The sequence below is a fragment of the Bos indicus x Bos taurus genome, chromosome 12 (genome assembly GCF_003369695.1).
Source record: "Bos indicus x Bos taurus breed Angus x Brahman F1 hybrid chromosome 12, Bos_hybrid_MaternalHap_v2.0, whole genome shotgun sequence".
In the NCBI taxonomy this organism is placed as follows: domain Eukaryota; kingdom Metazoa; phylum Chordata; class Mammalia; order Artiodactyla; family Bovidae; genus Bos; species Bos indicus x Bos taurus.
Window position 1 is genome coordinate 28,357,607 of NC_040087.1, and position 15,394 is coordinate 28,373,000.

The window sequence follows — 15,394 nt, forward strand, 5'->3', positions numbered from 1 at the left end:
CCGACTCCTGTGATAGGACTAAAAGCAAGGACAATCAGTGCCAATTTGAAAGAAAGATTTTCTCTTAAGTTGCAGTCCAGATGATCATTTTGTTAAGAAATAAAGACAAATTAACACAATGAAGTCTGTTTCTGATTTAAAGTATTTCAACTTTTAATAAATAATTTAATTTTACAGATCAAAATGGCATCAAAAAAGGAAGTGCACAGAGGGTTCTGTTTTTCTTGTAGTCATGCTGACTTAAGGATGAAGAACTGGTCGAAAGAAAACACCACTATAATATCTTACTCATTGTGACTTTTTTGATCAGGAAAAAACTGTATTAGAACCAACATGTGCATTATGAAAAACTGGTTCATAGTGGGTTACCTCTTAAAAACAAACCTAAAATGGAACTAAACCAAAAAGAATTATGTGAGTCAAAATAACTTTACTTAATTTCCTGTAGTTATAAGGACACAATCTAAAAGAAACAGTTGTGTTTACTTCATTTGTAATACTTACAGTGATCAAACCCAGTCATAAAGATTTAAAGGAGATTTTCTTGATTAGTTAATATACAGTTACACAATTTTAAGATATATAATTGAAATAAGAATATACCAATAAAGAAAAAGGGGAAGAGCATTTCTGTGATATACAAACCACAGATAAACTTTTAACTATTTCCTTCCTTTACTCATTATGCAAATTCCGATATACAGTTTGAAACTGTGTATGTTTTACAAACTGGAAAGGTTGAGTCAGTAACTAATTTATTGTCATTTTGGTTTCTGTCGCCTTTGCAGTCTCTTGGATCTGTTTTTTATTGCACTTGTGTCCGGAATATTAGTCTCCTGTTCTTCAGTCCTGGCTGGGGAATTCTCTCGTTCTTTGATCACAGATGTAGTGTAAGGCCTTTTCAGTCCAACATAATCCTTAGGACTAGTGGGAACAGTCCTGGTGGACTTACTGATAGATGTAAGTTGATTTCCTCCTGCTGAACCAGATAAAAGGGCTTGGGTATTTATCAGTGCAAGTTCTTCATCAGCTATCGAATCACTTTCCAAAAGAGAAATGTCGTTAAATTTTTTACGTGGAGTCATCTGAGGAGAATTCAATTCGTTTTTCTTCATAGGTGTTTCATATTTGGTGCCACAACTCCGTGGTGGCTGAAATGCCTTCTGTGCAGCTTGAGAAACAAATGTACAAATGGGACTAACAGGTGGGGGTACAGGCAGTCTACTCAAGAAATCCAAGGCTCTTCTCTTTTTGCAGCTTTTTGGGTCATCAGTCTCTTTTTCCCCTTTGCAACAAGACTTTGAAGTCACTTGGGCTGATACAGGTGTGCAGACAGACTTCTCATTTAGCTTACAAAGTGATAATGGACTTTGGTAATTCATCTCACTACTGGGAGAAGACAGCTAATAAAAAAAAAACAAAAAAAAACAAAGAAGTAGCCTATATAATTACGTCCTAATATATGAAATAAAATCAAATTATCTTTTATTAAAAAGTATTTAAACATACAAATTCCACACACTTTCACTCCCCTAGTGGCTATGATTTCAAGAGACATTAATATTATTATTTTTATTCCAGAAGGAAAGATTGTTGCATAAGAGGATATAAAAATGACATGAAAATAAAGATGAAGAATAATTGTAGTAAAAGCAAAAAGGGGGTAGGAGACATAATTTATGCTTTAATCTTTTTGTTATTAACAGGTTAAACAAAAATAAGCATTTTTAAATCATTTTAAGAACACAGCCTATGTTCCTACTTTTCTAGATTGTGACTGGAGGCAAATGCTTAACCCCTGTATGTCATAGTTTCCTTGTTCGTAAACTGTAGATAATTTTTATCTCAGGGTTGTTGTGAAGGTTAAATGAGTTAATATATATAACTTAGCAAGTTTAGCTACTTAAGAACTAGTCTTTAGCCAAAATTACAGACTTTAGCTCGATTTCCCTTTATTGTGATTTAAAGAGTTATACTGAGCTTAGAAACAACCCTAATTATATAGCATAGTCCTCTGAGCAAAAAGACATGGGCAAAAACGTCTTCTCAGTCATGTGTACTGGGAATGCTAAAAATGAAAGCACCCATTTACAAAATTTGCCCCCACAGAGTGTTACATTCTGGCTTCAATAAACAAGATAAACTTTCCAGGTAGTCTATACCTATAGGAGGCACTAATAATGACACTTTCTAATTAAGTTTAATTACATTTTATCACGTTTACTAGGTATACATCAGAATATATTGTTGCCTCTCTATAGAATATTTATAAAATCTGTTAAATTTAGATTAACTTACCGGAAACTTATTTCCTGAACCAAGGACTGTTTGAGCAGTGGGTGGTGCTGAAGTACAGTCTTTAGTTGGGGTGGACCACTTGGGATTACTTGCATTAAGTAAACGAATCAGCTTGTTTTTTGCATCCTCACAAAACGTATCAATATTCTAAGAAAATAAATTGGAAAAGCTGGTTTGTAAAATGCAAACCTATACATTCATATGTTTTCAGAAAATGTTACCTTTAAAACCTGAAATAAAAAAATGCAGACCAGAAAAAAAATGAGACACCCCAAATTTGATAGCAACTGTCAAATAATTCACCAGTATAAAAATGCAAAAGCTACATCAGTGATTAAGAAGACCTTAATTGTTAGAGGGAGAGAAGGAAAGAGGGTGTGTGTGTGAGGGAAAGAGATATCCTGGGTCAGGAAGATGTCCTGGAGAAGGGATAGGCTACCCACTCCAGTGTTCTGGGGCTTCCCTGGTGGCTCAGCTGGTAAAGAATCTGCCTGCAATGGGGGAGACCTGGGTTTGATCTCTGGGTTGGGAAGATCCTCTGGAGAAGGGAAAGGCTACCCACTACAGTATTCTGGCCTGGAGAATTCCATGAACCATACAGTCCATAGGTCACAAAGAGTCGGACACAACTGAGCAATATTCACTTTCAAAATGAGAACGTCTTCATGTCTGTTCTAAGAATTAACTGAAATAACATACAGGTTATACCACTTCCTAAACTGTACTTCCAGAAGTCACAAAGGGTCAAATAGCAGCAGTTTGGTTATGGTTTAACCTAATTTATCACTATTTTGTTAAAATTTTAAATGATATGTAAATGAACTGCCCTTGAAAGTTGTCAGAGAAAATGTAGGATATAAACAGTAAGTACTCCACAATGGAACCAAATAGTGAATGTAACCCCCAGTTTACATTTACAGCCCCCAGTTTAGAAGCCATAAATAAATTAGGGTATTGTTATTCATGATGTACATTGAGTCCAGGTAGAATATTATACAAACTTTATATAGCTAATGCTTTTAAAATAGAATTTTATTTATATGAATTCTGAATAACATATTTCAAATATTAAACTACAGAACTAAAAGGCTTATCTTTTACAGATTTTTATTTTTACAAGTTAGCATTTATAAAATGCCAAATTTTATTAGGAGGCAGCACTGCCTGGTAGTTAATAATAGTCTGGACTCTGCATTCAGATGGCTTAAACATGAATCCTGGTTCTACCAATGTGGATGTGTGACTTCTGTTTCTCATCAATGAAATGGGAAAACAGTTCCCTACATTATAGGGATGGTGAAAAGTGAAGTTGCTCAGTCGTGTCTGACTCTTTGCGACCCCGTGGACTCTAGCCTGCCAGGCTCCTCCATCCACGGGATTTTCCAGGCGAGGACACTGGAGTGGATTGCCATTTCCTCCTCCAAGGGATCTTCCCTACCCAGGGTTGGTGGGAGCATTAAATGAGACTGGCTTACAAGGCCAGATGTACAGTAAGTACTCAGTAAATTTTGTTCTCCTATTTGGTATTATTTTAAATCAAAGAGGTATAAATGATAAAATAGTAGATATGGAGTTTAAAATGTTAATTCAGAAAGTGTTTTTTTGCTTTTATGGCCATTCCACGTGGCATGCAGTATCTTAGTTCCTGACCAGGTTGAACCTGTACCACTTGCAATGGAAGCATGGAGTCTTAACCACTCAACTGCCAGGGAAGTCCCTAGAACGTAAATTTGCAATCTACATATTAACTGATTACATTGCCATGTGCTGTAAACCACGGGTAACATATAATTCTTGTTACCAATTTCCAGTTTGCCTACATGGTCTACATCTCTGAACATCCTTCTCACAATTTTTCCTAATTCGGTTCCTGTCAAATCATTCTTTAGTCCCTGATGGCTGTCACTCACCATCTCCTCAGGTTCATGAACAATTAATATATGATAAAATCTCACATTATATGTCAACTATCCAATTTTCATAAAAGCTGCCACTTGCTTGACATCTGACTGTCAAAATAGGAAAATGCCAACATGTATGGTAATGCTCAAGGCTAATTTTACCTCAACAGTATTTTTCATTTTGTGGAATGTCTCTTGAAAATGGCCTTCCTTAGGACTGGCAGAAAACATGGAAAAATCTCCAGCAAATAAAGTAGGAATTCCCAATTTACACCCTGGTCGCCACTGGAGGTTGCTTGCAGCAATTAACATGTGAGGTTTAATAATGTCCTCATTAAGATCTATCCAAAACTTTATTGCCAATAAATTATGGCATTCATCTGACAAATAGACCAAAGGAACAATACCTAAAATGGAAAAAACAAAAGCCAGAAAATAAAAAACTTCACTTATATATACTGGATAAATTTTAAAATATAAGGAAACTCTTAAGTATGGCCATTTATTTTGTGTATGCTAATGGTAAAAACAAACCAAAATAACTAAATTTAGGAAAAGCTCAGGATTTTAAACAGCTCAGGACCTGTTGCTTATGGTGCTAACATTTCAACGCAGTATGACAACACATTCTGTTACAGAGGCCATGGGGAAGCAGGAAACATGTAAGCTGAATAGTGAATAGGGAAAATTCATCAAGATGGGAAGGAAGAGGGCATTCTAAGCAAAGTGAATGACTTTTTCAAGGTAGGAATGTTAAATATTTTAGTGTGCCAAGAATGTGAAACTAAGTAGCTGAGGTTTGTGGGGCGGTGGCTTAAGGCAGGAGGCTGAAGGCTTTTTCAGGCATCGGAAGGAGTTTATATTTCATTTTCTAAGGGACAGGAAGCCACCGAAGATTTTAGGCCAAGAAACCTCATGATCAGAGTTGGGTATTGGAGAACTGGTACTTCAGGTTTAGGGTGGCACTTTGAAACTTTCTGATAGAAATTTCTCCCACTAACACTTGACATCAAACTAAATAAAAAAAGAAAGAAATGTCTACCAATGACATACAAATAAGGCATATCCTAATATAAAGTTTAAGAACTAGTGATGAAAGAAAGAAACAGGTTGTAGGACAGAATGAAGCACAACAGGGCTCAGCTTCTAGTCTCCTTCTCCACACTGGTGAGAGAACACCCATTTTAAGAATTCTTTTATTCTTAAATCTGAAGAAAAGCAAATAGAAATAATCAGAAATAATGAAAACGGCTCTAGTCATGGGTTGAGTTGTGTCCCCATAAAAGATGTTGACATCCTAACCTGTGAATGTGACCTTACTGGCAAACAGTGTTTGCTAAAAAAATCAAGTTGAAGTTTCATTTCAGTACATCCTGACTGAATGTCCTTATGAAAAGGGAGAATTGGACACAGACATGCACACAAGGAGACTGCCAGGTGAAGAAGGCAGAGCCTGGGTGAGGCATCTACAAGCCAAGGAAGGCCATAGCCTCCTGGAGTGAGGCACAGGACAGATTCTTTCTCAGAAGGAACCCACCCTGCCAGTACCTTGATTTTGGACTTCCAGCCTTCAGATAATATGTTGCTTAAGTTTGTGGTTCAGCAGATGAATGAATACATGGGGCTACTTGCTGAACTAGGGAAAATGATCTGCAACACAGTATCTTCCAGGGATAATGGGAATAAACAGTGGATAGCAACTAAAACACCCCACCTTCATACAGTAACTAAGAGGGGAAAAACTGTTCTTCAATACCACAGAAAGAGAGAGTCAACTGCATGAGGTGTTGGCAGGTCCCTCTCACACAGCTCACCTCATCACCACAATCTGCTGTGGGACCATTAGAACTAGTCTTACATCTGTCTCCAAGAGAAACTGTGCATCCCACACATGCAGTCCCTGGCCTCTGCACACTGCCTCTCTGGACACCGTGTCTCACCTCTCCCTTGTCAGCCTCACCTCTCTCTGTGGTATCAAATGCCTCTGACAGGCCGAAGTCAGGCCCTGGCTCTTTTCTCTACCTACTCCCACACCAAGTGACCTCATCCTGTCTCCTGAATTAAAGCATCACCTGTATGTTGATGACTTCCCAACTTGTATCTTCAGCCTAGACCATTCCCTTACAACAATATCCAGCTGTCAAGTAGAAATCTTTAGTTGATAAAGCTCCTGGCCTTCCCTGCCCACCTGTTTTTCTTGCGTACTCCCCTCTATATAGTGACTCCATTCCTCCAGCTGCTCAGACAAAACCTTGGCCCTCAGTCCTTGATTCTTCTCTTCATCCACACTGTCCCCCTACCTTCAAAATACAACCACAATCTGACTATTCCTGGCCACTCCTGTTGCTTTGTTTGCTCCAAACTATTATCAATTGCCTAAATTTCTACAATAGCCTCCAGCTGATTTCCCTGTTTGGAGTCTCACGCCCCCCTGCAGTCTATTCTCAATAGAACAGCCTGCGTGATGCTGAGAAAACCTAGTCAGAGGGTGTCACAGTTCAGTTCAGTGGCTCAGTTGTGTCTGACTCTTTGCAACCCCATGGACTGCAGCACACCAGGCTTCCCTGTCCATCACCAACACCTGGAGCTCACTCAAACTTAAGTCCATCCAGTCAGTGATGCCATCCAACCATCTCATCCTCTGTCGTCCCCTATTCTTCCTGCCTTCAATCTTTCCCAGCATCAGGGTCTTTTCCAAAAAGTCAGTTCTTCGCATCAGGTGACCAAACAATTGAAGTTTGTTTGAGCATCAGCCCTTCCAGTGAATATTCAGGACTGATTTCCTTTAAGATTGACTGGTTTAATATCCTTGCAGTCCAAGGGACTCTCAAGAGTCTTCTCCAACACCACAGTTCAAAAGCATCAATTCTTCAGTGCTCAGCTTTCTTTATAATCCAACTTTCACATCTACACATGACTACTGGAAAAACCATAGCTTTGACTAGACGGACCTTTGTCGGCAAAGTAATGTCTCTGCTTTTTAATATGCTGTCTACGTTGGTCATAGCTTTTCTTCCAAGCTATGCACTCAATATGCCAGCAAATTTGGAAAACTCAGCAGTGGCCACTGGACTGGAAAAGGTCAGTTTTCATTCCAATCTCAAAGAAAGGCAATGCCAAAGAATGTTCAAACTATCACTCAATTGCATTCATCTCAGGCTAGCAAAGTAATGGTCAAAATTCTCCAAATGAGGCTTTGACAGTACATGAACCATGAACTGCCAGATGTTTAAGCTGGATTTAGAAAAGGCAGAGGAACTGGAGATCAAATTGACATCAGTTGGATCATAGAAAAAGCAAGAGAATTCCAGAGAAACATCTGCTTCTGCTTTATTGACTATGCCAAAGCCTTTGACTGCATGGATCACAACAAATGGAAAATTCTTAAAGAGATGGGAATACCATACCAGACCACCTGACCTACCTCCTGAGAAATCTCTATGCAGGTCAAGAAGCAACAGTTAGAACTGGACATGGAACAACAAACTGGTTCCAAGTTGGGAAACGAGTACATCAAGGCTGTATATTGTCATCCTTATTTAACTTGTATTGACTTATTTAACTTCTATGCAGAGTACATGTGAAATGCTGGGCTGGATGAAGCACAAGCTGGAATCAGGATTCCCGGGAGAAATATCAATAACCTCAAATATGCAGATAACACCGCCCTTATGGCAGAAAGCAAAGAACTAAAGAGCTTTTTCCTGAAAGTGAAAGAGGACAGTGAAAAAGATGACTTAAAACTCAACATTCAAAAAACTAAGATCATGGCATCTGGTCTCATCAACTCACAGCAAATAGATGAGGAAGCAATGGAAACAGAGAGACTTTATTTTCTTGGGCTCCAAAATCACTGCAGATGGTGAATGCAGCCATGAAATTAAAAGATGCTTGCTCCTTGGAAGGAAAGAGGGTGTCACTCCTCTACTTGAAACCTTCAGAGAGAGAATTCATGCAAGGCCCACACCGTAATTCAGTCCTCCACTGCCTCTTCCCAGCTGTTACTGCTCACTCGCTGGCCGCTGCTAATGCTTTTAGGCACCAGGGTCATTCTCTAACGTGACCTTTGTCACTGCCACTCCTTCCTGGAATGTGCCCCCCTGACCCCGACCAAGATGCCCACATGCCTCTCTCCCTCTAGTCCTTCAGGTCTCATCCAGATGCCACCTTTGCAGTGAGATCTTTCCTCACGTTGCTGTCTAAAGCTGCAGTCCTCTCCCCTTCCCCCATCCTACCTGTCACTCCCTCCTTCATTTTCTTAGCCACACTAAGAAAACTGGATGTGCTACTTATTTTGTTTGTGATCTCCCTCCCTAGCCATAATGTAGGCTCCATGAGGGCAGGGATATTTGCCTGTTTCTCATTGCTATGCACCTAGGCATTTAGAACAGTGCCTGGCACATGACAGGCATTCAATAAATGCTGATTGAAAACTGAATAAACATTACCCACCCTCTATAACAATAATAATGATGTTTGGAATCACCCAAATATGACAAGATGAAATGAAAATGCTACAAAAACCATGTAGTATATTAATATACTATGGTTAAAGAAAAACCCACAAAGCACTAAAACACAAGTAAACAAAAACACATTAAGCAAAAAAGAAAAGAACATAGCACAACCCAAAAATAAAACTAAAAGAAAATTTCTGAAGTCTTCAAAACTGACTCATGCTATTGTACTTAATAGGAACATAATCAATAAAATAAAAGCTTGGATATGAATATTGGATGAAAAGTAGTCCTGTAAGACAAAAAGGAGACTGCAGGATCAAAGAAAGAAACTGAGGACACCAATAAACTATCTATAATGGGACAAATGCATGCATTACAAATCACAAGGAATAAAACATATTGCAGAAATTACTAATATACAATCATGGTGAATGGAGATGGAAAAGACAGAAGCAGAGAAAAGGTTAAAAAAAAAATCTAACATAAGACTAACTGCTGGCTTTGAAGTAGAAATCCTACTAAGTGAAATAAAAAATTTATTCAAAGATATTACAGAATTTATCTGATACAAAGAAAGCACTGAATCTGCAGATTATTATTTAGCTGCACAGTGTAGTTTGTGGAATCTTAGTTCCCCAACCAGGGATTGAACCTGGGCCCCCTTAACAATGAAAGCACCGAGTCCTAATCACTGGACCACCAGGGAATTCCCTGAATTTGCAGATAAAAAGGCCGTCTGTGTTTCAGGAGAACTGTATAGAGTGTTTATAAGATACAGCTTGAACTTTTGGACCTCAAAACATGTTCTTCAGACATCTAAACATAAAAAGAAAATCACCTAAATGGGAAATTTTAGACTGTTCAATGTCAAAAGAGGAATTTCTACAAAGTTCTGAGGGAAGGAAAGAAAGCAAGATCCTACATAATTATGCCTGCCAAGACACAGTCCCAGAATTAGGGCAATAGTTTCACATTTCAAACATATGAGGAACTCCTGTAATATGGCACAGTTGAAGCCTTCTTGAAAAAAAGACTGACGATAAACCTTAGCCAGAGAGCTGAGAAAGCGAGAAGCTGTGACAGAGAAGTTGATCAACAAGGAATCCATGGATCTGAGACCCTACCCTGAACCTGGCACTGTTTTAAGAGCTGACGATACAGCAGTAACAAAGTCTCTGCCCTTAGAGAGCTAACATTCCAGAAGAGGGAGATCAAAAAAACATAGTTAGGTGCTGGTGGGTGCTATGGAGAAAAATAAGGCAAAAAAGGGGAGAAATAGTGCTCAGTTGGGAGCAGGGGAAATACAGCTTTTACAAAGGGGCTCAATGAAAGGCCTCTTAGGCGGCTGCGTTTCACCAGAGGCCTGAAGGAGCCAAGGGAATGTGGGGACAGGGTTTCTAGGAGAGGGAGCAGTGTAAAGGCTCTGTGACGAAAGTGGGCGCAAGAATAGCAAGGAAGGTGTTAGCACAGCTGAAGGGGAAGGGGGCCCAGAGTTCTGGGGGGAGGGGTGGTGAGACCAAATGCTAAAGGGCCTGGCACAAAATTACCAATAAATGGAAGGCTTTTGTGCTAAAGTTGAGACATAAGCTGGGCACATGGTTTGCAGATAAAATCTATGGAACAGGGTATGGAAGGAGGAGTGAACCATGTCATATTGATGGAATAAAGTAGAGATTAATTTGCCTAAGATGTTAAAGAGTAATAAAAACTAAGGTAGGAGGTGAAGGCTTGATAGCTCAGTTAACTGCAGAAGGAGATTATTTTGTAATCATTACTGTGGTACAAAACATTTTCTAGCAATTTCTTTAAGTAGCACAGAATGGTATATAAGTTGTTTCCTTGTGATATTCTAGAACTGCCTTTAAGAATCAAGTTAAAACAAATGTACTTTCAAATCACTAGTTACCAAACTTGTCAATTAGTGGCTTCAGTTAATCATAAGGAAGATAAATTTTAAAATATAATGCTTTTCCCAAAGCATCCATAAAAAAGCTACCATTAAATACACTGTGTATTACCTATTTTTTTCACAACAGAAACTACAAATCCTATTAGGTCCACCTCAGAACAAGGCGGCTGGAAGTCTGAATCCAATAATTTGTTGAAATGAAGGGGCTCCCTTGGCTGATAGATTTGTAATAGAATTTCATCTGAAGCCTACAAGAAAAAAAAAAATCAGAAAAATACATGGATTCTATAAACTAATATGCATTTATCAAAATTGAAAAATTATGAGAAGTTTATACCGGTAGTTGTTGATACTGAGTCTTTTTTGTTGCTGTCAACTGTATGTTAGCTCTTTCATATTTACTCTTAGATTTTGATGCTGTGAGATGATAGATTCTGTATCTCTTTCCCTCTGTTAACAGGGAGTATAGTTCTGATGATGGACGCCAGATATTTAATATAACTATTGAGAGAAAGAGGAAAAAGACAAATTATAATGGAAGAAATGATAATCATTAAGAATCTTGTTTAAAAATAAATACTGAGGACTACAAAGATCCAAGGGATATATTATCATTTTGTGGGCACTGGGAGCCCATTTTGTCTCCCCTGATATATACTCACTTAACTCTTGATCTACCATTTGAAATAATTTAATAAGATAATAATTTTTTAAACTTAAAATTGATTAAAAACAAAAACTCTCCATACTGACCTGAATCTTTTTCCTTTCTCTTATAGCTCGTGATACGCAGCTTCCATACAGGTGTAACGTCCCTTGGCAAAATCTGTTCCCCTTGCTCAGCAGACTCCATAGCCTTCCTGAGTTCCACCTGGATCTGGGCTTGCTTCTTATCATTCAACATCTGTCTGTGATTATTCAAGGCTCTTAACTGCTCTTCACTAAAATAACCCTGTGGCCAATTGGTATATTGAGGCAGATGATTTTGGAGTATAAAGCAAACAAAACAGAAATAAACCACCTCATCTATTGGAGATGAATCTCTTTAAATGGGGATAAAATACAACAGAATTGAGTTCATGTTAAGGATGTGACAATATAAAAATTGAGATTTATGTAGTCAGTTTATCACATAACAGGTATTTTCAAGTGCCTTAAACAGTTTACTAATCCTTGTGACAAATTTACCTAGAGCCAAAACAACCCCTACGTATAAATATACTGTAATAATCATAATGATCAACACTGACATTATAAATGCATCTGAATGCTTATGATATTTCAGAAACAAGTCTATGTATGTGTAATGTATTAATTCATTTAATTCTTACAATAATCCTATGAGGTAGGTACTGTTATTGTTTCCATGAGGTAGGTGATGAAGCTGAGGTACAGACACAATAAATAATTTGCAGAGCCATACAGGCAGGGGTTGGCTCAAGAGCCCTCCATTTTTAGCCCCTGTAGTATAATTTCATTAACTCTCTGGAACAGTAGATACAATTTAAAACAGGTATGTACTATAAGCACTTATCTCTGTCTCTACATTTCTCTCCCAGTCATTTAGCAAACTGGTGTTTGAACCTCCTAGGAATCTCACCCAGTGTTAACAAAAAATAAAGGAACCAAAAATAAAATAAATGGGAATTCTGACACATAACCCACTAGACTGCTGCTGACTCACCCATGTTAATACCTGAGTCTATACTGGGAAGGGGGACCCTGTGCCTTACAAAGATATTCCTAAACAGGCAGTGTTTAGGTTAAACGTTAATTTAAAAAAAATTATGTGATTTCAGATGCCCCACAACAACTAAACATTATCACTGAAAACAAGTCCTTTTAACAGATATTTTAGAAACTGATGGCAATTTCTTTCTCTAAGAATGATAATGATACCTTTCTTTCAGTGAATCTCTTAGAACCACATAAACTTAGACCCTTAGAGATAAGCCACCCTCAGGCTTTCCCAGGCAGATGGTGGTGGAGGAGGTCTGAGGTCTGTCCAGCTACACAGGGCCAGGGTCTAGAACTTAGTCTCCCTGCTCTCATCCTGCCCCCTACTTTCTCCTTGTAAGTAAATTCTATAAAAGGAAACCAGAATAATATTTTGTTAAATTTTATGGATGAAATTAAGACCATGTTTTCATAAGCGTCAACAAACATAAAGAGACAGAGACAAATAATTTCTCAGGAAAGCATAACAAAGCCATACAGACTTGTAGCAACTGTACTCGCAGGCTTGAAAATCAGACTCACTATCCATTGAGACAGTCTGTGTTGTAACATTTGGGAATACAGGGGAATTCTATTCAGAACAGCACTGCTCACTCTCTGAGCAGAGCAGTGTTTACTTTGAGGGCCCACTTAAAGCCATATACATTTACTGTCATCAAATAAATGATATTAATCAATAAACTGTCTTCCTAAAATTTCCCCTCTTCTCCCTATTTAGCAAAGTAATCTTAGAAGTTGCATTAATTAGATACCCAGGTGTCTAAAAATTTGGGAAGTAGATTACCTTAATATATGAAATGATGTTTTAATAATAACATTTATATAAAACTTTGCAACAATACTCTTTATATACATTATCCAATTTGATTCTAAAACATCTTTTGTGGCCATTTGACAGCTATTTTATCTCCTATTTGCTTAGCTAATAAATGGTAGAGCCATGGTTCTAAAGCCTGTGCTGTTTGTAACACACTTTAGTGTTACAACTAACTATCCTTAAGGTAGAGGATCATGAAATAAACTCTAGGCAGGATCTGAAGAGCTGAGGAAACAGACAGTGCTTTGAAGATACTTGTTTTACCTTAAAAACAAGTTCTGACCACATTTTAAACCATATTTAATATATAAAATTATTTAACCCTCTCATCCTCTGTTTGGTACAGAAGTAGAAATGTACCACCCTGGTTTGGTACATCACTGAGGATCCTAGAATTGTACACATCCTCTTCGAGAAACACAGCATTTCAACATACTGTCTCCTGTAATGACCAGATGAGTGACGACAGCTTCCCACCTTGAAGGATGAAGACTAAGGCTTCACTTACTTACTTCCTGCAGGCCCACTTACTCTCTCACCTCAAGGTAACTTGGGTCTGGCGCGTTCTTCACAGCTTCATAAAGTTCTGCACCATCTTGCAGAGCACGGACTTGCTGTCTTGTTAGTGCACGTGATGGTATACATTGTTCTGTCACATTTTCTAAGGAAAAAACACTAAGTAAGCTAAACTATGAATTTAAGAACACTGAAAACTATAGAACTCAGCAAAAAAAAAAAAAAAAAAAGCACCCAAAGAAGGGAGGTTAAAAATAAACTACTTATCTGCTAAAAGTTCTCCAGGAAAATTTGAAACTAGTGTATTAAAGGTTTAAAAAACTGTCATACAGAATTTACTTCATTAGAACAATTTGTAAATTAAAGTAAATGATTTCATGATTCACCTAATTATGAGCTAGTGGTAATTTTAAGCAAATCAAATATTGAGAATCCCATTTTCCTTCAAATTTATATAGAACATGAAGCTAAATAATAAAATCATGAAGAAATGCAGAACATAATATTTTCCACAATAAAAAAGGTAGATAAGAAAGTAAAATTTCATGTCTTTTAAGCATAAAACACTATGATTTTTATTATTCAAATTGATGCCACTGGGGAAAACAAGCTCAAGCTCCAGGTATAAAAACATAAAAATTAACAACTACAAGAGCAAAAATGCAAGTTCTGTAACACAGATAAAGACACAGAGGATAGAAAATGACAAATGGTTTGGGGAGAATAATCTGATAGTTCTTTCCCTTGTTTTCCTTTCTCTAATACCAAAAATCGATGCCACAAATACTCTAGTTACTAAAGCTCAAGGGGGAGTTTAATTAAGACTTCTGAAAAGTGCTGTAGGTCTATAATGTTTAATTGCCTAAGGCAATTTGTGAGGTTCTAAAAACTGTGGTGAATAAAGATCTGATATTTTGGGGCCAATTCAATGCTTATCTGTGTCTCTATGTAATTTTTTTTTTAAATCAAAAAATTCAGATTCAGAATCAGAAAAAAAAAATCTATTACTCAAAATGAAACAATTAACCCAATTAGAAGCTTCTAAAACTTTATTTTCATATGAAAAAAAGATCTTGTAAACACAACTCATTTTACCTTCATGGTCTTCAAATTCTGCTTGAATTTTAGTGAACAGGGCTTCCAGCTTCTTTTGCTGAGCTTCTGCATATTTTGTTGCTTCCTTTTCTTCTTCTCTTTCATTGCGAAATATGTATAATCCAGTTGATGTCTTCTCCATCCACTGTTAATAATGTGTCAAACAGAAACATATGGTAGGGAGGGATCATTCAAATTAATCGTCTCTATGGGAAGAAATACTCCCATGGATACAGGAGCCTAGTGGGCTCTGGTCCTTGGGATCACAGAGTCGGACATGACTGAGCATGCAAAAGAAGAAATACAGAGTAAGTTTCAAGAATATATCATACCTGTATAGGGTATGCTCTCTGAATAATTATATCAACGCAACCAACATTTCCTCCATCGCTGAAGAGTGATGACAAGGGAAGAGGAAGAGGTCTGGGATCAGGGGAGAATCCAAGTTTGGCATACCAGCAAGCAGGTCGAGTGCTATTAGCAGAAATCTAGACAAATTAACAAATTGATTTATAAGTGAAATATATATTCACTTCTACTTCAGATTTCATAATTTTCCTTCTTTTAGGGTTGATCTCACTGTGCAACTTCAGAATCATGGAGACAGGCAGTCTAAAAATGTCTTAGGGACAGATCCATAGTGAAGGGCTGGGAATAAGAA

General features: G+C 37.6%; 1 protein-coding gene across 2 annotated transcripts in view; it reads right to left on the reverse strand.

Moving 5' to 3' along the window:
* Positions 1-126: 126 nt before the first annotated feature.
* BRCA2 (BRCA2, DNA repair associated) overlaps positions 127-15,394 on the reverse strand; it is a 52,639-nt gene continuing 37,371 nt past the window's right edge. For both annotated transcript variants that reach the window (XM_027557452.1, XM_027557451.1), the window contains 9 exons: positions 15,066-15,221; positions 14,734-14,878; positions 13,662-13,783; positions 11,322-11,520; positions 10,906-11,069; positions 10,678-10,816; positions 4,362-4,606; positions 2,299-2,445; positions 127-1,403 (listed from right to left, as the gene is read on the reverse strand). In XM_027557452.1, the coding sequence (XP_027413253.1) occupies positions 762-1,403; positions 2,299-2,445; positions 4,362-4,606; positions 10,678-10,816; positions 10,906-11,069; positions 11,322-11,520; positions 13,662-13,783; positions 14,734-14,878; positions 15,066-15,221 (1,959 nt within the window). In that variant the 3' untranslated portion in view covers positions 127-761. The remainder of the gene's footprint in view (positions 1,404-2,298; positions 2,446-4,361; positions 4,607-10,677; positions 10,817-10,905; positions 11,070-11,321; positions 11,521-13,661; positions 13,784-14,733; positions 14,879-15,065; positions 15,222-15,394) is intronic.